The sequence below is a fragment of the Panthera leo genome, chromosome D1, assembly GCF_018350215.1.
Source record: "Panthera leo isolate Ple1 chromosome D1, P.leo_Ple1_pat1.1, whole genome shotgun sequence".
Classification (NCBI taxonomy): Eukaryota; Metazoa; Chordata; class Mammalia; order Carnivora; family Felidae; genus Panthera; species Panthera leo.
The window spans coordinates 104,120,099-104,143,474 of record NC_056688.1 but is presented as its reverse complement, the minus strand read 5'-3'; the positions used below and the strand labels follow the sequence as shown (position 1 = coordinate 104,143,474).

General features: G+C 43.8%; 2 protein-coding genes and 1 long non-coding RNA gene across 7 annotated transcripts in view; 1 reads left to right on the top strand and 2 right to left on the bottom strand.

The window, feature by feature from the left end:
• Positions 1 to 10,515: 10,515 nt before the first annotated feature.
• On the bottom strand, positions 10,516 to 11,514 carry LOC122199418. Its single transcript, XR_006193502.1, has 2 exons — positions 11,036 to 11,514; positions 10,516 to 10,860 (listed from the first exon to the last, which is right to left on the bottom strand). It is a non-coding gene; the product is annotated as an uncharacterized LOC122199418 (long non-coding RNA).
• Positions 11,515 to 11,586: 72 nt separating this feature from the next.
• MRPL16 (mitochondrial ribosomal protein L16) lies at positions 11,587 to 16,227 on the top strand. Its single transcript, XM_042906594.1, has 4 exons — positions 11,587 to 11,740; positions 12,085 to 12,150; positions 14,325 to 14,473; positions 15,524 to 16,227. Exons 1-4 carry the CDS (start codon positions 11,686 to 11,688, stop codon positions 16,007 to 16,009), a joined length of 756 nt encoding a protein of 251 aa, XP_042762528.1. The 5' UTR covers positions 11,587 to 11,685; the 3' UTR covers positions 16,010 to 16,227.
• A 4,188-nt stretch (positions 16,228 to 20,415) lies between these two features.
• Positions 20,416 to 23,376, bottom strand: part of STX3 (syntaxin 3) — a 39,729-nt gene continuing 36,768 nt past the window's right edge. For 2 of the 5 annotated variants that reach the window (XM_042903925.1, XM_042903928.1), the window contains exon 10: positions 20,416 to 21,524. In XM_042903925.1, the coding sequence (XP_042759859.1) occupies positions 21,372 to 21,524 (153 nt within the window). In that variant the 3' untranslated portion in view covers positions 20,416 to 21,371. The remainder of the gene's footprint in view (positions 21,525 to 23,376) is intronic. The other 3 variants (XM_042903927.1, XM_042903930.1, XM_042903929.1) reach the window with 3 other exon arrangements.

The window sequence follows — 23,376 nt, the reverse complement described above, 5'->3', positions numbered from 1 at the left end:
TTCTGGCCCTTATAAGCATATTATCAAAGTCAAAAACTCTTAAGAAAATAACTGGCAGATTTTACTGTGTAAAAATTATAAATGGTCCTACCTCAAAAAAAAAATTAAAGGACCTATTGAAATTTTAAAAAAATTGAATCATATACACACAGGAGTTAATATACTTGATATATAAGAATTTTTGAATTGATAAAAAATATAAATAGTACAATTGATAATTGATATATAGACAAAGTACAGAAGCAAGCAAATCACACGTACAGGAAAGCGGTAGACGAAAATATACAAGACCAAAGACAGGAGAACAAGTTCAACATCACTAGTCACTGAAAGAATGCAAACTAGTATATAACCAAGGTGTAAGCTATATGAAGTAGGACTCAGAGAATGCGATCAGAAATCAACCCTAGGAGTGCTTGGTTGGCTCAGTCAGAAGCATGCGACTCTTGCTCTCAGGGTTATGAGTTCAAGCCCCACATGGGTGTAGAGATTACTTAAAAATAAAATCTTTGGGGCAACTGGGTGACTCAGTCGGTTGAGTGGCTGACTCTTGATTTGGGCTCAGGTCATGATCCCAGGGTCGTGCGATCCAGCCCATAAGCATAGTACCTGCTTAAGATTCTCTCTCTCTCTGTCCACCTCCCAGCTTCTCTCTCTAAAATAAAAATAATAATAATAATAAATAATAATAAAGTCTTAAAAAAAACAGATGGGGTGCCTGGTTGGCTCAGTCAGAAGAGCCTATGTCTCTTGATCACGGGGTCATGAGTTGGAGCCCCACACTGGGTGGAAAGATTACTGAAAATAAATAAACTTAAAAAAAAAAAAAAAAAAAAGAAGTCAACTTTAGTTTACCTTGCTCCTGCTTATCCAAACTCCAAACCAACTCTGTAAGGCTAGGGGTTTTCTGAATTTTCATATTACTCTCTGATTAAAAAAAAAAAAAAAAAAAGAATAAAAATAAAATAACTCATACTATCACTTCTAGTCACAGAAAACATTCTGATCTCAGTAACTAAAATGTCCAATACTGTGTAATAGTCACTGATGGGGTTTTGGAGTGGTAGGGGGTCCAGAGCTGACAGCCAGAAGAATTCTTGAGGTGTCTTTGATGCAAAAGAGTGATTTCATTAAAGCACAGGGACAGGACCCCTGGGCAGAAAGAGCTGCACGGGGCTTGTGAAGAGAGACCGATTATATACTGTGGAGATGGGAGAGGTAAAGGCTAAAGGGAGGCCTCCAAAGGGGCTTTCATATGCTAAAGAGGACTCTTAAGACGCCAATGGCCTAGCTATTGTCAAGCTAAGGTTGTTTTCCCTTAGTAAGGCATTAACGTTAAGACAGGAGGGAGTTGGGGCTCCTGGGTGGCTCTGTCCGACTTCAGCTCAGGTCGTGATCTCGAGGTCTGTGGGTTCGAGCCCCGCGTTGGGCTCTGTGCTGACAACTCAAAGCCTGGAGCCTGTTTCGGATTCTGTGTCTCCCTCTCTCTGACCCGCCTCCGTTCATGCTCTGTCTCTCTCTGTCTCAAAAATAAATAAAGGTTAAAAAAAAAAAATTTAAAAAAACAAAAAAGACAGGAGGGAGTTCCTGGAAGAATGTTATACTTTGTATTTGCCTCAAATATTTGTCAAGGGGCTGCAGGTCTTATAGAAATTTAATTTTACCTGCCATTTCCTTCTTGCCTTTGTCCCCCACATCACTATGGAGGGAAGGGCGATGTTGGGGCTCCAGGAAACTGAGTCTATAGGTTTCTGGAGATTAGGCTATTGATAAGATTGCCTTTTTCTTGTAATTTACTAAGACATTTGTAAACTAATGGAGACTCATGTCCTGCATGGCTGTGATCTGTATCAGTTAACCTTCTCACCTTTTGGGCACCCAGGAGTACCTGAGGAATGTCACACATGTCCCACCTGGGGGGTGAGGGGTGTGGGGTGTCAGCTTGCCTTATGCTCCCTCATCAGTCACAACCCTGAATTCCATCAAAAGGCAAAGCTGCTCCTCTCCCCTAGTTCAGTCCTGCTCCAGATCAAGTGATTGTAGTAGAAACAACATGGTGGGGGGGGGGGGGGGGGGCGGGGGAAGGGGTTCTCAATTTCCTCACTTTGTACTTTTACCAATCACGCAGGATCTTTTCTGCCCCTCGTCTCTCACCTTTGTGTCTGACCCCTCTGACATGGCTGACTGGCATAGCACCTGTTATGGGTTGAAGGGTGTCCTCCCCCTTCCCCAACCAAAAAGATGTGTTGGAGCCCTAACCGCCATCCCCCACCTCAGAATGTGACCTCATTAGGAGAAAGTGTCCTTCTTTACAGAGATAATCAAGTTAAAATGAGGTCAATAAGGTGGGCCCTAATCCAATACAACTATTGTCTTATAAAAAGGGGAAATTTGGACACAAAGACACACAGAAAGAGAAGACGATGGGTAGAGAGACAGAGAGAAGATGGCCATCCACAAGCCCAGGACAGACCCTTCCTCACAGTGCTCAGAAGGAACGGACCCTGCTAACAGCTGGACTTCAGACTTGTGGCCTCCAGAGCTGTGGAGGCAATAAACTTCTGTTGTTTAAAGACCCACAGTTTGGGGTACTTTGTTACAGCAGCCGAACAAACTCATCCAGCACCCAACAGTGGTTGACTCCAGTCCAGGTATAGTTTAAAGTATACTCTTTCTCTCAGGGGTGCTTTACAGATTCTTCAGAGAAACACACACACACAAATACCCTACCCTAACTGCTGAGGATATTCGGATGCATGCAAAGTCATCTCTGCTGAACGATTGGCCGGTTGCATATGATGCTTCCCTCAGGCCCTGGACATCCATCATCACTTCTTCCAGCTTCTTTCTCTCTGCTCCTCAGTGGGATCCTGTTGGACAGGATATAAGAAAACCCTGAACCGACGCACTGCACTGAGGTCCACATCTGGTGAACAAGATATGCACGCCTTTGCCCCATCATCAGTGAAGATGTAATTACTTCCCAACGCAGCCCTCTACTTTGCATCAAACCTCCAAACATAGACTTTTCTCAAACCTGGGGCCAACAACACTCCCCCTCAAACAGCAGACGGCCATATCAAGCTGAGTGTCTTGGAATGTCTCTCACTAAGCTTGACGGAGCACCCCAATGCCTAGCCATGGGAGAGCGAGAGTGGAACTCACAATATACCAACAACACTGTCCAAAGAAATCTTTACTGTAATCTCCAGGCTACACTTCTTTTCTTGATTTTTTCAGTGCTTTTAACAGCCTGCAAGAAAGTGGAGAGCTAAGAATAGTGAAGCCAAATCCTACCATGTCCTTCGTAAATCCTGCCCAAGAGGCCTAGCACCTCACTTGGGAATGTGGGGACTACCACACAGCCTGGGGCCTCAGGCAAAGCTGAGTCAGACACAATCCCGTTTTAACAGCCTATCATAAACATAAACCATTAGACATCATCTCTCACCTTTCATACTGGCAAAGCTCTAAAAGAAAGGTGTACAAGAAAGCTCAGCAAGGGTGTGGATAAACAGGCACTTTGATACATTGTTGGTGAAGGTCAATTTTGCATAATTGTATGGAGCAAAACGATTTTAAACGAACATTCCCTTTGATCTCATCATTTCTGTTTATGGAATTTGCCGGAAAGAAATACCAAAACAGTACCAACAAGATGTGTACAAAGTTCATTGCAGCATGGCCTATAATAAAAGATTTGTAAATAACTCGACTGAACAACAATAGGGAATCATTCACGACATAGGTGAAACCAAAAACAAGAACAGTCACCATGGTTCCCTCTTCTTGGTCAAACAATTGAGGAGTGGGTCCTTTCTTTGAGCCTGTTGATTTAATCAATGAAAAATGCTGGAAATAGCTCTTCTGTAAAACTTCAGTAGCTTGCCAAGTTGGGATTCAATCTAATTTAGCTCTAAAGCCCTGGAATATGTGTAGACATACTCATTTTTCTCATGGCAGTAAGGTAGACACTCAATGGAGACATGTTGAATGAATGCTTTCCTGTGCATCATTTCCACCACTATCATCTTTGAAACAGGATTCTAATAAGATAGTCTTTGTGTCAATAAAAACCTCTCGTAAACAGCAAGTCAATATTATTAATTACTGGGGCACCTGGGTGGCTCAGTCGGTTAAGCAGCCGACTTTGGCTCAGGTCATGATCTTGTAGTTTACGGGTTTGAGCCCCGCATCAGGCTCTGTGCTGACAGCTCAGAGCCTGGAGCCTGCTTCCGATTCTGTGTCTCCCTCTCTCTCTGCCCCTCCCCGGCCCATGCTCTGTCTCTCTCTGTCTTTCAAAATTGAATAAATGTTAAAAATAATAATAATATTAATTATTAATATTGTATTAGAATATATTGGTTTTTGTTGTGGAAAAATCTAGGGTACTGATGGGGAGAACAAAGGCAAAATAAATGTAGAAAAAAATTAAATCTCCTTACAACCTACAGCCCATTGACAAGTCCTTGAGACAGGCAGGGTGACCTTTCTCCAAGAAATCAACTGCCTCAAGGTTACTACTTTGCTAGAAGCAAAAAGCAACCTGAGCTTGACATTGGCCTGACCTCCAGGATCCTGTAAGTCTTCTTTAACATATAAAAATCCCTTTGGAAACTTCCTTTTTCTCTACTCCCTTCCCCAAGATACGTGTTGGCAATCATCCTCCAAATATATGGCCCACTGATATACATCTGAAGGGTCTCATGACTAATGTTTTCCTGGATAGTAGGAAATAACTTTTTATTAACAGCAGCTAGCCCCTCAAGATCCTGAAAACCTCGCTTCCAAATTCCTTAGAGACTCACACTACCCCTAACTCCCTCCCAACTTAAAAGTATATAATCAATCACTCCATAATCCCAGTGCAGTTCTTTCTGCCCACAGGTCCTGTCCCTGTGCTTTAATAAAAGCCACTTTTTTGCACCAAAAATGTCTCAAGAATTCTTTCTTGACCATTCACTCCCAGACCCCAAAACACCACATCAGTACCATTGCTCTTTTAGAAATGCTCTACACCAAATGGAAGCTAAACTGATGAATAAGTGAATACTAAGTAGCCCCTTGAGAAGGTTCTGTGGGCTTCCTGGGGCGAGGAAGTTCCATGGTGATTTATTACATTATGATATTAGTCACTCTGATAAGCAAAATCCTAATCTTTTATTAAAATGAGGTACTGTACACATACATACAGACAACACACATGTGGGTGCCATTTACGTCAAGAACCAAACCTGGGAGATGAAGAAGGGCATTATATAATCATTACAGGGTCTATCCATCAGGAAGAGCTAACAATTATAAATGTCTATGCACCGAATACGGGAGCCCCCAAATATACAAAACAATTACTCATAAACATAAGCAACCTTATTGATAGGAATGTGGTAATTGCAGGGGACTTTAACACTCCACTTACAGAAATGGACAGATCATCTAGACCCATGGTCAATAAAGAAACAAGGTCCCTGAATGATACATTGGATCAGATGGGCTTGACAGATATATTTAGAACTCTGCATCAGAGAGCAGAGAATATACTTTCTTCTCGAGTGCACACGGAACATTCTCTAAAATAGATCACATACTGGGTCACAAAACAGCCCTTCATAAGTATACAAGAATTGAGATCATACCATGCATACTTTCAGACCACAATGCGATGAAGCTTGAAATCAACCACAGGAAAAAGTCTGGAAAACCTCCAAAAGCATGGAGGTTAAAGAACACCCTACGAAAGAATGAATGGGTCAACCAGGCAATTAGAGGAGAAATTAAGAAATATATGGAAACAAATGAAAATGAAAATGCAACAATCCAAACGCTTTGGGATGCAGCGAAGGCAGTCCTAAGAGGAAAATACATTGCAATCCAGGCCTATCTCAAGAAACAAGAAAAATCCCAAATACAAAATCTAACAGCACACCTAAAGGAAATAGAAGCAGAACAGCAAAGACAGCCTAAACCTAGCAGAAGAAGAGAAATAATAAAGATCAGAGCAGAAATAAACAATATAGAATCTAAAAAAACTTTAGAGCAGATCAATGAAACCAAGAGTTGGTTTTTTGAAAAAATAAACAAAATTGACAAACCTCTAGCCAGGCTTCTCAAAAAGAAAAGGGAGATGACCCAAATAGATAAAATCATGAATGAAAATGGAATTATTACAACCAATCCCTCAGACATACAAGCAATTATCAGGGAATACTATGAAAAACTATATGCCAACAAACTGGACAACCTGGAAGAAATGGACAAATTCCTAAACACCCACACACTTCCAAAACTCAAACTGGAGGAAATAGAAAGCCTGAACAGACCCATAACCAGCGAAGAAATTGAATCGGTTATCAAAAATCTCCCAACAAATAAGAGTCCAGGACCAGATGGCTTCCCAGGGGGAGTTCTACCAGACGTTTAAAGCAGAGATAATACCTATCCTTCTCAAGCTATTCCAAGAAATAGAAAAGGAAGGAAAACTTCCAGACTCATTCTATGAAGCCAGTATTACTTTGATTCCTAAACCAGACAGACACCCAGTAAAAAAAGAGAACTACAGGCCAATATCCCTGATGAATATGGATGCAAAAATTCTCAATAAGACACTAGCAAATCAAATTCAACAGCATATAAAAAGAATTATTCACCATGATCAAGTGGGATTCATTCCTGGGATGCAGGGCTGGTTCAACATTCGCAAATCAATCAACGTGATACATCACATTAATAAAAGAAAAGATAAGAACCATATTTACCTGTCAATCGATGCAGAAAAGGCATTTGACAAAATTCAGCAACCTTTCTTAATAAAAACCCTCGAGAAAGTCGGGATAGAAGGAACATACTTAAACATCATAAAAGCCATTTATGAAAAGCCCATAGCTAACATCATCCTCAATGGGGAAAAACTGAGAGCTTTTTCCCTGAGATCAGGAACACGACAGGGATGTCCACTCTCACCGCTGCTGTTTAACATAGTGTTGGAAGTTCTAGCATCAGCAATCAGACAACAAAAGGAAATCAAAGGCAACAAAATTGGCAAAGATGAAGTCAAGCTTTCACTTTTTGCAGATGACATGATATTATACATGGAAAATCCAATAGACTCCACCAGAAGTCTGCTAGAACTGATATATGAATTTAGCAAAGTTGCAGGATACAAAATCAATGTACAGAAATCAGTTGCATTCTTATACACTAGTAATGAAGCAACAGAAAGACAAATAAACTGATCCCATTCACAATTGCACCAAGAAGCATAAAATACCTAGGGATAAATCTAACCAAAGATGTAAAAGATCTGTATGCTGAAAACTATAGAAAGCTTATGAAGGAAATTGAAGAAGATATAAAGAAATGGATGGGGCGCCTGGGTGGCTCAGTCGGTTAAGCGTCCGACTTCAGCTCAGGTCACGATCTCACGGTTCATGAGTTCGAGCCCCGCGTCAGGCTCTTGGCTGATGGCTCAGAGCCTGGAGCCTGCTTCCGATTCTGTGTCTCCCTCTCTCTCTGCCCCTCCCCCATTCATGCTCTGTCTCTCTCTGTCTCAAAAATAAATAAACATTTAAAAAAAATTTAAAAAAAAAAAGAAATGGAAAAAACACTCCATGCTCATGGATTGGAAGAATAAATATTGTCAAAATGTCAATACTACCCAAAGCTATCTACACATTCAATGCAATCCCAATCAAAATTGCACCAGCATTCTTCTCGAAACTAGAACAAGCAATCCTAAAATTCATATGGAACCACAAAAGGCCCCGAATAGCCAAAGTAATTTTGAAGAAGAAGACCAGAGCAGGAGGCATCACAATCCCAGACTTTAGCCTCTACTACAAAGCTGTCATCATCAAGACAGCATGGTATTGGCACAAAAACAGACACATAGACCAATGGAATAGAATAGAAACCCCACAACTAGACCCACAAACGTATGGCCAACTCACCTTTGACAAAGCAGGAAAGAACATCCAATGGAAAAAAGACAGTCTCTTTAACAAATGGTGCTGGGAGAACTGGACAGCAACATGCAGAAGGTTGAAACTAGACCACTTTCTCACACCATTCACAAAAATAAACTCAAAATGGATAAAGGACCTGAATGTGAGACAGGAAACCATCAAAACCCTAGAGGAGAAAGCAGGAAAAGACCTCTCTGACCTCAGTTGTAGCAATTTCTTACTTGACACATCCCCAAAGGCAAGGGAATTAAAAGCAAAAATGAACTACTGGGACCTCATGAAGATAAAAAGCTTCTGCACAGCAAAGGAAACAATCAACAAAACTAAAAGGCAACCAACAGAATGGGAAAAGATATTTGCAAATGACATATTGGACAAAGGGCTAGTATTCAAAATCTATAAGAGCTCACCAAACTCCACACCCGAAAAACAGATAATCCAGTGAAGAAATGGGCAGAAAACATGAATAGACACTTCTCTAAAGAAGACATCCGGATGGCCAAACAGGCACATGAAAAGATGCTCAACATCGCTCCTCATCAGGGAAATACAAATCAAAACCACACTCAGACATCACCTCACGCCAGTCAGAGTGGCCAAAATGAACAAATCAGGAGACTATAGATGCTGAAGAGGATGTGGAGAAACGGGAACCCTCTTGCACTGTTGGTGGGAATGCAAACTGGTGCAGCCGCTCTGGAAAACAGTGTGGAGGTTCCTCAAAAAATTAAAAATAGACCTACCCTATGACCCAGCAATAGCACTGCTAGGAATTTACCCAAGGGATACAGGAGCACTGATGCATAGGGGCACTTGTGCCCCAATGTTTATAGCAGCACTCTCAACAATAGCCAAATTGTGGAAAGACGCTAAATGTCCATCAACTGATGAATGGATAAAGAAATTGTGGTTTATATACACAATGGAGTACTACGTGGCAATGAGAAAGAACGAAATATGGCCCTTTGTAGCAACGTGGATGGAACTGGAGAGTGTGATGCTAAGTGAAATAAGCCATACAGAGAAAGACAGATACCATATTTTTCACTCTTATGTGGATCCTGAGAAACTTAACAGAAACCCATGGGGGAGGGGAAGGAAAAAAAAAAAAAAAAAGAGGTTAGAGTGGGAGAGAGCCAAAGCATAAGAGACTCTTAAAAACTGAGAACAAACTGAGGGCTGATGGGGGTGGGAGGGGGGGGGGTGGGTGATGGGTATTGAAGAGGGCACCTTTTGGGATGAGCACTGGGTGTTGTATGGAAACCAATTTGACAATAAATTTCATATACTGAAAAAAAAAAAAAAAGAACCAAACCTGGGAGTAGGCTACAGGTTTCTGTTATCTCTTGATTTTAAAATAAAGATTAGGGGAGCCTGGCTGGCTCAGTCTGTAGAGCATGTGACTCTTGATCTTGGGGTTGTAAATTCAAGCCCCAAGTTGGGTATAGAGATTACTTAAAAATAGAATCTTAAAAAAGTAAAATAAATTAAAAAGTTAGAAAGATTAAAAACTGAGATGCTAGGTAATTTTCATACAGATGGAAAAAAATACAAATCCCAATGGATATAGACCTGGATGATCCCAAAACAGTGGCTTGTAGCTATACTCTGCTTTTTAAATTTTCCAAGTGCTCACAGGGCCCCGATTCTCAACTTGCTTAGGCATTAGAATCACCCATGGGGACTTAGTTCACAATAGGAATTCCTGAACCCCATCTTCAGAGTTTCTGACTTAGTTAAGTAGGGACCAGATATTTACATTTATACAAAGGTCTCGGGGACATCTGATGCAGCTGGTCTGAAGACTAACTTTGGGGAGATTTTAACAAACCCATTCCAGTAAAAGAACATCAAGGTTTTTACCCCTACTTTGCATCATCCTAGCTGTGTGGCAAATCATTGCATCCTGGAACATCAGTTTCCTACAAATAAATACCATAGAATTATCAGAACAGTGTAAATAAAGAGCTGTGAGAAATGGCAGGACAGAAAATTTTTTAGGGACCAGAGAAGACCTCACATCCCTCCTCGCATTTCCACAATGCTTTATTCATACTTCTTTTGTGATACCTCAACATTATTATATGCTCATCATATTGTCCCTACATAAATATAAATTCCTACAGAAATGGATCACTGGTTTTTCTTTGTATCCTCTATTGTACCTGGCACAACTCTTGCAGAGAAAAATAGACATCACTTATAATAGTTACTATTTAAAGGTAAAACTTTGAGCTTACTTTTTAGTTGTTTTTTTTTTAATTTTTTTTAATGTTTATTTATTTTTGAGAGAGAGACAGAGCATGAGTGGGGGAGGAGCAGAGAGAGGGAGACAGAATCCGAAGCAGACTCCAGGCTCTGACCTGTCAGAACAGAGCCCAACACAGGGCTCGAACCCACAAACCGTGAGATCACGATCTGAGCGGAAGTGGGACGCTTAACCAACTGAGCCACGGGGGGGGGGGGGGGGGGGGGGGGCTACTCTTTAGTTCTTTTAAAATCAGTAACGAGGTGGAAGTTGGGGGGCCACCAAAAGACTTCGAGACCAAAGAGGGATTGTACTGACACTTTATTCTCCATCCAAAGCAAAATTACACAAGATCCAGCTTGAGATTTTTAAACGCGTGAGCACATTCGGATCTCCCACTTTTGGTGGAGGGGAGCAGGCAAGAGATGCCTAGAATCTGATACTGGCTTGGGAGTGGGGGTCAGTAAAAAGCTTTTAGAGCTGCTCTTAAAGGAACAGAAATGGTTGGCTGTAATAAAGTCCACTAACTCTTTTGAGACAGCTTCAGTGTGCAGATAACCAAGAAGTGCCTAAGACGGTGGACACAGAAAGTTCTCCCAGTAGCTGTGGAAGCGTTCCAGGTTTTCTTTGTTGCCATTTATGAAAATAATCCTTGGGGAAAGACCATACGCAGATTTAGCATGATTTAAATACAACAGACATCAGTCTCAATTTGCTAATCCTATTTGTGCCCTAAGCTTGGGGAAAGATCCTTTCTCATTCTAAATATCAAAAAGCTTCAAACCCATAAAAATGATTTTGCCCAACAGCCTCCCAGAATACTTACGCGTTATTTTAACTTGATAATCAAGTTTTGATATTGTCCCGTCACTGGGGTCTCTGGAGTCACACAGACTCCAATTCTGATTGTAGTTTTCCTTCTGTGTGACCGGGGCAAATTAAACCCCACGACCCTCGGGATGGAATCTGCAAATGGGTATCACGCCTTCCTTCTCTCATGGACTCGTTGGGAGGACTCCGCGCAGTGATGAAGTACTGAACGCGACACACGGTAAGTGCCCACTAAAAGCTCAGGCCACGGTGCATGATCAGTGGTGTTTTCCTAATGCCTCTGAGCGGCCCCCCCCCCCCCCCCACACACACACACAAGGGGCTTAATGCAGTGAGCTGGGAGGCGCAACCGGGTGGGCGAAGCCAAGCTTTCTCAGCGCGACACTCGGCCCGGGAAGCCAGACCCCGCCGCCCGCGTCCCACGAAAGACCTCGGATTGTAAGGAGACTCCCAGAAGGCGCCGGGGGCTCGGGGCGTGGCTAGCGGACGCCCGCACGGAACCTAAACCCCGCGGCCCGGTTTCTTCCGCTTCCGCCGGGACTCTCTGCAGAGTGGACAGATGCGAAGGCGACTTCCGGGGCGGCCGTGTCCCGGGAGTCGCCGAGATCGCCGCGGGGAGCCCGGCGCGGCCGGGTGCGTGTGGCCATGTGGCGGGTGCTGGCTCGCGCGGGGACGCCGCTCCTGCGAACGCAGCTGTCAGGTCAGGAGGCCCCTCGGTCACTCAGAAGACGTCCCCTTCCTCCCCAGCGCCAGTGCGGCACCTCGCCAGCTCCGGGCTCTGCCGACGGTTACCGAAGCGCTGGGTAGGGGCCGCGCTCCCCCGCCGCGGGGACTCGTGGCGAAGAGCGGCGGCCACCTGGGGCGGAGGTGGGGGGGTCGGCTCCCGGAGACCCCTGCAAGCGGGCTTCTTTGGGGAGCCCTGAGCCTGTGGGCCCACGTAGTGGAACCCGCGGCCCACTATCAGGGCACTCCGTTAGGAGTGACCGGTCCAGGTTGTGCCGGGCCCAGCTCTTGTCGCTCTCATCTTTTAATTGGTCTTTGTAGATTCCTGGGTCGCCCCGCCCGCCAGTGCTGGCCTGAAGACGCTGCTCCCGGTGCCGGCTTTTGAGGGTGAGAGCTTGTGTCAGTTTCGTGTTTTTCTCTGATGGACCCTAGAAGAGGGTAGGTGAAGACGTAGGAGGGTTCTTGTACTTCCTATCTCCATTCATTCGCGCAGTAAACTTGTATCGAGGGCTTACTGTATGCCAAGTGTTCTGAACACTGGGGATACATCAGAAAATGAGAGAGACCCACAAAGGTCCCTGCTTTTCTGGAGCAGATGTGTAATGGGATGGGTCCCGTATGGCCTACCAACTGGGGCGCATGGTCCACCCTCAGCCATGGCTGATTGGCATCAAATTTGAACTTTTGATGTTCTCTCTAAAGGATGTTACATATATGCGGTCATATAACAACATATGTGAAAAGCATTGGTTTTTTAAATACAAACGTTAAGAAAAACCTCAAGTGTAAATCTAATTGACCATATCTTTTATTTTTCTTTTAAAGTTTATTTATGTATTTTGAGAGAGAGCGTGCACCAGGGAGGGGCAGAGAGAGGATCCCAAGCAGGCTCCGCGCTGTCACCACAGAGCCGGATGCAGGCTCGAACTCACAAACAGTGAGATCATGACCTCAGCTGAAATCGAGTCAATACTTAACCAACTGAGCCACCCAGGTGTCCCTAATTTACCATATCGCTAATATATTGGAAATCTCAAAAAAAAAAAAAAAAAGCATCCTTGACCTCTGAGGGCTTTGGCTTCTGCACGTAATTGTTAAACGACTCTGTGCTCTGGAAGTACATATGGACTTGTAGGTGAGAGAAAGCATCACTAAATTCCTCTGTAGCTGCTTGTAGAAACTGGAGGAGAACGGGCAGTTTCTGTAACCCTAAATAGCCCAATAATAATTTGGTATTTCCTCGAAGGCCCCTGTTTTGTGTTTGACTCCATGGCAAAGCCATGCTTGTTTTACGATAGACCTGTTTTAAATGACTTAAAAGTTCTAATTTTTTTCCTCCCAACTTGTCAGAACGTTTGATAGGAAAGAAGGACGCAGCACGTCTGGCCTGCATTTCAGTCCACCTGCCTTCAGTGCCGCAAGCTGTTGCCCATTGTATGCAGCATACAGGTGTCAGCGTGAAAAGCCCTGTAGAAAGAGAGCACAGATCACAGGATTCCTGGGTTGCAGGTTTCTTAACAAGAACATGGCAGAGGGGCGCCTGGGTGGCTTAGTCGGTTAAGCGTCCGACTCTTGGTTTCCGCTCAGGTCTTGATAGCGTGATTTCGTGAGTTCAAGCCACACATTGGGCTCTATGCTGACAGCGTGGAGCCTGCTTGGGAGTCTTCTCTCTGCCCCTCCCCCGCTCACACTGTCTCTGTCTCTCTCAAAATAAATAAACTTTTTAAAAAATAAAAAAATAAAAAAAATGTGGCAGAGCAGGAGAATGTAGATATTTTCATATCATTGTAGTAAATATTCTTTCCACTACCCCCATTAACATCCAGAGAGGCCATGTAGTATTTTGAAGAAAAAAAAAAAAAAGTCATACGGTCTGACTTTGCTGTTTTCACTGGATGGCCTAGAACAAATTACAAAATGTCTCTAGGCCTCACATTCCCCTTTTGTAAAACGGAGCTTTAAAACAGTACCCGCCTAATGTTCTGTTCCGTGATCTGGGTGTGTTAATGTGGGTGTGTTTATGCAGTCATTTTGTGATAATTCACTGAGCTGTACACTTTGTATTTGGCCCTTTGATTATGTGTGTTAGACTTTAAAATGTTCAAAATTTTTAAAAAGGGAAGCCCTAAGAAATTCCTAAGCTATAAAATCGCTTTAAAGATTAAATGAGATAGTGCACGTAAAGCATTCTACTCCGTGTCTAGCACTTGTAAACATGAAAAACAAAAAGTTAGCCAGTCTTAACTCTGTGACATTCTTAATCTCTGTACCTTCCCAGTGGTCTCTCTTCTAGTTTCAGGCAGAGAGTGCATTTCGTTTGAAGGTTAAAACTGCGCTGTCTTCAAAGGTTCAGAAGCCTCTCCGTTAATTCTTGTCATAACCAAAAGATTCCAGTTGACACTGGAAAAAAAAGCATTGGCAGGAGAAACCCAATATACTTCTGGAATTACTTTTTAGTGGTAACTTCAAGACTTTCACTTGATTGCTATAAATCTTTCTGGGAAGAAAATGGATCCTTCGAAATGGGTTGTTTTATTTATTCTTGGTTGTGCTCTTTTTAGATGTTTCCATTCCTGAAAAGCCCAAGCTTAGATTTGTTGAGAGGGTTCCACTTGTGCCAAAAGTCAGAAGGGAACCCAAGAACTTGAGTGACATACGGGGACCTTCTACCGAAGCCACCGAGTTCACAGAAGGCAGTTTCGCAATCTTGGTAAGTGAGTTCAGTGTCAAGTGCCTATAGGATGGAAGTCAGGGATTAGCAAAATCTCATGCTCTTGGAGTTGTTCTCTTCCTCCACAGGTTTTATTAGAACTGCCACCATTTGCTCTTTATTTATTTTATGTTTATTTTAGAGACAGAGACAGAGCACAAGTGGGGGAGGTGCAGAGAGAGAAAGACAGAATCTGAAGCAGGCTCCAGGCTCTGTCAGTACAGAGCCCAACACGGGGCTTGAACTCACAAACCACGAGATCAGGTCATGACCTAAGCCAAAGTTGGACGCTTAACCGACTGAGCCACCCAGGCGCCCCCACCGTTTGCTCTTTAAAATGATGTGCACTACCCAGTAAACATTTGAGTTCTCTTTTTTTTTTTTTTCGTGTAGAGTGCAGATAATGTAAAAGCAGGAAAAGGAAGAGGCTACCTATTTGGCCCCTATAATCATACTGTGAAATCTTCTCAGACCTCTGCTAGAAATAAAACTACCCATGACTTAGGATGTGAGACAACTGTTTCCTTACTCAGGTAGCTCCCATGAAGACTTGATGTCAGAAGCTGCACAAATGGGTGTGAACTAGGATTGATTTCCCATCAGGCAGCCAGAGCAGTATTTTACAGTCCTTCCCACAGCCTGCATGATCAGCCCCACCAACCTCTCAGAACCTCATGCCCAAGCCCTGTCCCTTACTCTGTTCCAGTCACTCTGGCTTCTGCTCCAACTCCCCAAGCCCCTTACTGTGTCAGGCCCTTCACATACCCCATTCCTCTGCCTGTAACTATTGTCTGTTTTCCCTTGGCCACTTCCTACCATTCTGGCTTCAGCTTTAAGTATCATCTCCTCAGAGGCCTTCCCTGGTTATCCACTGAAATGGGTCCACCCTTGTTCTCATTTATTACTGTACCCTAGGCTTTTCCTCCATGGTTCTTACTAGAACTTCTATTTCTATCTTTATGTATATCATTGAAGCCGCAGTTATTATGAAAGAGCCCATAAAAGATACCTAAGTCCCCACGTGTTTCTAATTGTTTCATCTACTTTTAGGCACTGGGTGGTGGTTACCTCCACTGGGGCCATTTTGAAATGATGCGCCTGACAATCAACCGCTCTCTGGACCCCAAGAACATGTTTGCTTTATGGAGAGTACCAGCCCCTTTCAAGCCCATCACCCGCAAGGGTATGGGACAGCGCATGGGGGGAGGCAAAGGTGCCATTGATCACTACGTGACTCCCGTGAAGGCTGGCCGTCTCATAGTAGAGATGGGTGGGCGTTGTGAATTCAAAGAGGTACAAGGTTTCCTTGACCAGGTGGCCCACAAGTTGCCGTTCCCAGCAAAGGCCGTGAGCCGTGAGACTCTAGAGAAGATGCGGAAAGATCAAGAGGAAAGAGAACAGAACAACCAAAACCCCTGGACCTTTGAGCGCATAGCCACTGCCAACATGCTGGGGATACGCAAAGTCCTGAGCCCGTATGACTTGGCCCAGAAGGGACGGTACTGGGGCAAGTTCTATATGCCTGAACGTGTGTAGTGAGAGTGGGAGAACTAAGTGTACAAAGGCTGCTGAGAGAAAGAATCTACACTTTTATTCCCATCAGCCTACCCTCCAAGTCTTCGGGTAGCTCTGATATCTAACTGAGGAGCAGTGTATGAGTAAATGAGTTCTGAAAGATTGTACACTATCTGCTGATTTTTTTAAGTGCGTTGTATTTATATCAAATAAAGTTTGAGGATCATCTCAGGAAATAACTTCTCATTGGTCACTCCTAATCCTTAAATGGTCAGGAGGCTGGCCTGTTAGGGGGTCTGGTTCTCCCCAGCTGTAAGATGAATGTCTTCAGGGCTGAAACATCCTTCCATCTCCCACCTCCGGTATAAGTTGGACTTAGTATCTGTATGGGTTTCCCTGCCGTCTGAAAGTTTGCTTCATATCGCTTCACTTTTACCAAAGACCTTCATTAGTAACTTTTTTCTCGAACTGGAAGAAATCCAAAGAGGATTTCCACTCTCACAAAATGGTAATTACTTGGCTGTACATTTTTTCAGTTTAGGAACGCTCTACTTTCAAACAGTGGGGAATTCTGTACTACCTGTTACATGTACACGCTTCAGGAGCAAGTTGCTATGATATTTACTAGTTAGAAACATTTTTGGAAAATCAAAGAAAGAAACTGGGACACACATTGTTTGATTGAACAGATATTTATTTATGCCCAGCTACCCATCTCTCAATCCTGGAAGGCCAAGGGGGATGTTGGACAATAAGATAAGGAACGTAACCCTTGCCTTTTAACACAAGAACTAATAGAAGTTGAAGTTGGCCTTTCTAGGTCTGAAGTTCTCTGAGGAGGGCCAGTGTTGTGTCCCTGTAGGTCCTAGTACAGTGCACGTGCCACACAGCACTCAAATATGCTGGATGAATAAGGGCCCCGTGTGTTACATCCCCATGTTTCCACCTCCCTGTCTGTCCTTAACAAGATTCATCTAGTTTTCAGAGCTAGCCAGCAGTTTTCTAACCCCTGTTCAAACTAAAAGCTACAAATGGATATAAATGGTAAACCATGTGCTTTGGAAAGTGGGTAGAAAACAGCACACTGACTTGAATTGTCAGTTTTTAATCCCACCTTCTTAAAACGTTAAGATCTCCAGCAGAGAAAATAATTTACTATCAAAGTTACAAATATATCTAAATAGTTACATGGTTCTCAAGAGTTGAACACTGTGGTTTTTAATGTATTTTTAGTGACCCTCTTGTAGTTACAGTAAAACCTTGGTTTGTGAGCATAATTCATCCCAGAAACATGCTTATAAGCCAAAGCTATATCAAAGCGAATTTCCAGAGCCACTGGCTCAGTTGTGATCGTGTGATGTTTGGCATCATGTACTACTCTTATCACAAGATGTCGCTCGTTTATCAAGTTAAAATTTATTAGAAATGTTTGCTCATCTTGTGGAACACAGAACAAGTTTCTTGCAGTCCAAGGTTTTACTGGTACGAAACTGCGTTAGAGAACACATCTAAACCTTGAATTGGGACCGTTGTTTGGGACAATTTTATACACACATTGCTGGCCGACTAAATCCGTTTTAGCTAGCAACACAGAGCACATAAATAATGCAAGTGGTAGGCTGCTGTCACCTTTCTGACCTGACACGTCATCTCTGTTACCGTTCACAGAACACGGTGCTGATTGTCGGGAGTTCATAGTATAAACCTTTTTTTTGTTTGGGGTCCACCTTGAGTTACTGAACCCCAATCCTGGGGCCAGCCGATCTTCCCAGAATAAGAGACTGTCCGTGGAACTCCATCACCACCCATATAAAAGGACTTTATATGTCACCGAAATAGGAGGCCTGTTGTGCAGAAGTGTGGATCAGCCCATTTCCAGGCATGTGCACACAGCATCTGATACATAACCCGTTTACCACTGATGCCTTAAAAGGTTTCAGAGTAAGACCCAAGGACTCCTCCATGAGCTGAAATCAGAGCTTAATTACAGGTAATTAAGTCAACTGATACTTGAACATCTGTAAGTGGCAGGCACTGTGCTAAGCACTGGGGACGCTGCCGTGAGCAAGACCCGTATGGCGCCTATGGTTAGACAACCTTCACTTTAGACAATTAGACCCTGAAGAAGGAAGTAGATGCAGGTTGGTCAAAGGTGAGGCCTAGAAGAACCTGAGGGGCCTGGTGTTGATCAAAGAGAAAATGATATCCTGATGAGCGGGGAGTGCACCATTTTCTGCCTCTGTGCAGCACTGGCTGTTCTATTTCCCGAATAGGCACCTGTTCTCAGCCCCACAGCCCTTGCCTAACCAGCTGTCCGCCACTGTGCTCCCTGTTCCTCCAGCCCTGCCCGCCCCTCCCTCCCAGCTCCGTACTGTCTGAAGTCTAGCTTTGCTAACGTGTAATGGGTGGTTGGATGACGCCCTGTGTCATAGGTCTCATCATGGAAAGAGGGGTAGCTGTGAGGAATCTGCAGTGGAGAGGTGATGGCACCACAGAGGTGGAAGAAGGGTTAGAAACTCCAGCTGAGGCTCCATCGGTGAGGACTGAAGGAGACAACAGAAACGGAGGGGGAAGAAATTCACAGATTATACACAACAGGATGCTAGAAGCCAGGATCACCAAGTCCTTCCTCAGCGAGTCTGCACTAACTTGTTAGTTAGGGGTTTACTGGCTGGCTCTCTTCTAAAGAGTTCGGGGTGCTTTTAATGCAAGAACTAACTCTCCTCCAGCCTTTCCCGGACACCACAGCCCAAACTGCTGCAGGGAAGCAACATCCTTCTACGAAGCATCCTGAACAGAGCGTTCGTTCTGCTACCAGACCCGGTTTGGAACAGCTTGCCACCTTCTGTCTCCCCATCTACTGCCAACCCCTTATTCACCCATTTTTCTCTTTACAAAGCATTTCTTTCCTGAGTTTTCTCCAGCCTTTATCTACTTCAGCACCTCATCCCACCCAGATTTGGGGCACCTGGTGACAAATGACAAAACCCCGAGGACACCAGAGTTTCAAGTAAGTGAGAGTAGGTCTGACCCTCCCCACAGATGGCTCACCTTGTTCAGGCAAATATGCCCCCAATGGTAGAAGCTAAGATGATCGCAAGGATGATACAGCAGATCATGATCATGATCTTCTTCTGCTCGTCCACACAAGGAAAGAAAAAGCATGTGAGCAACAGCGTCCACGTGCAGACACAGCCACCAAAGAAGGGAGACAAAAGCGGATCCGGGCACGGTGGAGGATGAGAAGGGAAAGGAAGATGGATCTGGCTTCTAGAACCCAGGGTGTTAACAGAAGCATTGCTTTCGGGGAGAGATTCAAAATTAGATCAACAGCAATCTCCAGGGATGTTTGGTATGTCTCTGCCTTCTAGATCCCATCCCGTCGCACCAGAGTTCTCCTGTCTCCTGGAGCCAGATACTCATGATGAATGAACCAAATTATGGCGGGCAGGGAGCAGCTTAAATCTGAAACTCAAATACAGTTACATTTCATTCTTTGAGAGGTAGACCATCTTCAAAACCTGGAACTTTTGGTCCATCTGGTCCAGCACATGGTTGAAAAAGATTTTAACCCCTTTCCAAAGCCTAAACAAAAACCACCACGTGGTGGCACCCGGCCACTGTTTTGCAGGGAAAGAGAGGCAGAACTGTTTTGCAATCAATATAAAGTCATTTATTTTTAAATTATCAATAAAATAATCAACTTTACATTAAAAAAAAAATACAACAACAACAAAAAACCCCTTCACTTGTATTAAACTAAGCCCCAGGCCTCAACAAAGGCCTGTGATTAGAGCTTGTCTGCCCTTGCTGGAGCCAGTCTGCTGTTCGACTTCATAGCCACGGGCAAGAGGGCATCATCCCCTTGGCTCTGTCTGAGTGCTGGGCAATGACGGAGTAAGTAGCCTTTGCAGAGGAAGCCAAGGGGCTGTGGCTGCATTAGGGTGCTCTCCCTATCCTAGAAAGTCAAGGCTGAAATATAAATCAGGGAGACTGGCAGAGACTGGGAATCTAAGGGGGACCGTCACTAGAAAATTACCTGGCTGTTGCTTCCCTCCATGACAAGAACTGGGGGAGACCAAGAACCTGTCAAGCTTGTCAAACTGGTAGTGGACGAATTACTCAGTAGTCCCTGATCTCCCCCAACTGACTCAGCCCTGACAACAGGATCATCCAAAGGCCACATGAATGATCTCAGATTGCTATGGGATATTCTCAGGACAAGCCTCATCAATGCACTGGTGGGAAGAGGTACCAAAACTTGTCACACCTTCTGTCTGCTAAGCAGAATAACTTAACGGGGTCAACTTAGTCCCTACCCCAGAGATCCATGATCGTCCCAGTACTCATCCATAAAACAAGGTTTCTAAATGACACAGGAAGATATTTCTACTCTGATTCATTTGCAGATAAGCAAATGTCTCTTACCTAATTTTTAGCCTAGCTCAAGGTTATTTTTTTTTTTTTTTGAGGTTATAATATCCTCCATTTCTAGTTTCCTACTTCCTGAGAGACATGGGCATATATGTATATATATATCTCACACACATGGTTATAAAAATACATCTGGAATACATGAAATGAGTGACTGTATATTTGCACCAGTCTTGATCATTTCCAGAGCCTGAGACTCAAGCACCTGTCCCTGGCCCAATTTTAAGTGCCTGGTTATTTCTGGCCTCAAGGCAATGGCTTCACAAAGCATCACTCCAATGGAGAACAGCCAGTTTCTAAGAGTTCGATATGGGAAACAAATATCCCATACCCTTAACCTTTACAAATGGTAACCTCATCGTGGATTATCTAGGATCATCATGGTGCCCCCTAGAGTAAACACGAGAGATTACGACATAAAGATTGAAGTTGGTCACCAAGCTGAACATACTAAGAGCTTAATTTAAGATTGAATTTCAAATAAGTCAGCTTCTAAGACCAAAACGACATCTGCCAGTTCCTCATATTTTCAAGATGTGGGGACAAGAAATTGTAAGGACTGAGATCCTGCCAAGTGAAAGGCTCAAGTCAAGTCTTATTGTTGCCACACTTGGAAGAATCCCTTTTCTTTGTTAAAGATGCCCCCCTAAAAAAATACACTGCAATTTCTGGGAGAATACTCCATGAGGTAGAAAATACAGCACCTTGAGAAGGTTTTGAATAGGCTTTCCAAGGTGCAAGGCATAATTTGACACATTCAGAGGAAAGAAAGAGAAGCTGGGGTGGTTTGCACAGTCCAGGAGAGAAGGCACTTCAGAGTTGGGGCAGGAGAAGGTTTTGAGGAGAACTCAGGGTCGCATCAGGTAGATTAGCTTCATCCGGGCTAAACTGTTTGCTGGGTCAGGTCCAAGGACGGTTACAAGGAGACAAGGGGACAGGTCCCACTCTCTCAGGAAGGCCATTCAAACTCCATTCCCGTCTGAAGACAAGGGTGGCCACACCAGGCTGGAGTGAAATCGGGTTCTAAGAGAGGCAGGGGAAGGAGGAGCTGATCAGTGCACAGGATGATGGTGGAGAGCAACATTAAGACTCGGTCACAAACCTAGAAGGTGGAGACGAAAAATCAGACAAAACTGCAAAAAGGAGAGCAATGGTGAAGTCAACGCGAAACCTGAGAAATTCGGTAGACAAACCCCTGAGACGGGACCTGGGACTAAATCTCCTATTGTAAAAGAATCAAAAAGCCGTATTATGCAAGGGAAAAATAAACCTCTGGGCCTTTTATAATCTTTCACACAGGCTGTCACATTCCCATCAAAGGACTTGCCAGAGGGAGGCCAAGTCACTCCATGAAAACACCTGTTCTATCTACAGGGCCCTCATTAGCACCTTTCAGATACAAGTTCCAGAACTTGAATCTTCTTCTCCATTATTCCCCTACTCCCCACTTGTCTTACACAGTGAAAAGAACAAAGAGAAATTCAGGGGTCATCATGGCTGTTCCATCTGAAGAGCTCGGTAGGCTTGGGTGAGTTTCCTAACTTCTCTGAGCTTCAGAGTTTCCCATCTGAAAATGGGGATAATGTTGTTATCCTAGAACAGTACCTGGCACACAGTTGGGGAATATAAACATAGGCTGTCTTCCCTCCCTCCTGCCCTCAGACCTCTTGTCCTCAGGCCACATGGATGGGGGGAGGGTGTCCAGACCTAAGCAGCCAGTCCTGACTTTATGGAATACACTACAATAAGCAACCCGACACTGCTCAGCAACGCAGATAAGTCAACTAAACACAATACGTGAACTAGTCTCCCCCTTTAAAAAGGATTCATTTACGTTCTCAAGATGAAGTTGATGTTTAGTGCTATAACCATCTCTCTTCAAGATCCTGTGGTCACACCTCACAAGGGGTCTCGAGAACCCTTTGAGACCCACTGAAGCCAAAATAAAGAAGAGGGTCGGCTCTGGGTGCCAACATGGAGGTATGTGTCAGGTATTTAAAAGATTGGTATCTAGTACCTCAGCAACCCAACTTCTCTGAATTCATCAAAGAGAAAATAGAAATGAGAGAAATAGAGGTTTGTCATACTGTTAGTTGTCGCTAAATAGTAATAACAAATCTCCAACTTTGGGGAAATAATAACAAATTGAGAGTGTATTCACAATCTTGTGTTGAAAATTAGATTTGCGGAGAGATCTCAGTGATGCGGAATGAGACATACGATTTTTTAACTGGATCTAAAACCAGAGATAATACGGTCTAAGCCGTGTGAAACCACGTCTGAACGTGGACGTGCCAGAAGGCTATGAGCAATAACACTAAAAGTTCATTCTGTTCACCTTTTCTGTTTTATAGGGTTTGTTTGTTTGTTTTTAACAATACATCCTACATTTTATTCGGAAAAGTAATATTTAAGAAGTCACAGAAGTGTTAACAGTCCCAACAACGAGATCATTGTTGTTATATCGCCACTATGGACATGAAGCCCTGATTCAGTGGTCAGTTCTATTCTTTCTACCAGACTTTAAAGAAATTAATGTCCTAGACTTTAGATTCACTATCCTCCAAGGCTCTCTGGACTTTGAAGATGACGAAGAATGGATACCTGGTTTTACAAATGAAGCTAAGATGCCGTAGAGAACCTCCCCCCAGGCCCATCGTCAGCTGTGTGTTCACACCTGGCCCTGGCACTTAATATCTCTTCAAGCCTGAGTGTCTTCGTCCGTAAAATATGGGTAACGATAGTACCTACGTCAGGAGGACGTTACGTGGATTCAAGGACGTGTGTGTAAGGTGTTCAATACATGGTCTGGCACAACTCAACACTCAGAAATGTTAACCGCTATATCATTCAAGATCCAACTGGTCAGTCAGACAAAACCCCGCTGCCCCAAACCCCATTCCAAGGCTCTGTTTACACTGAAAAGCATATGGAGAGCAAAGCCCAACATCCAT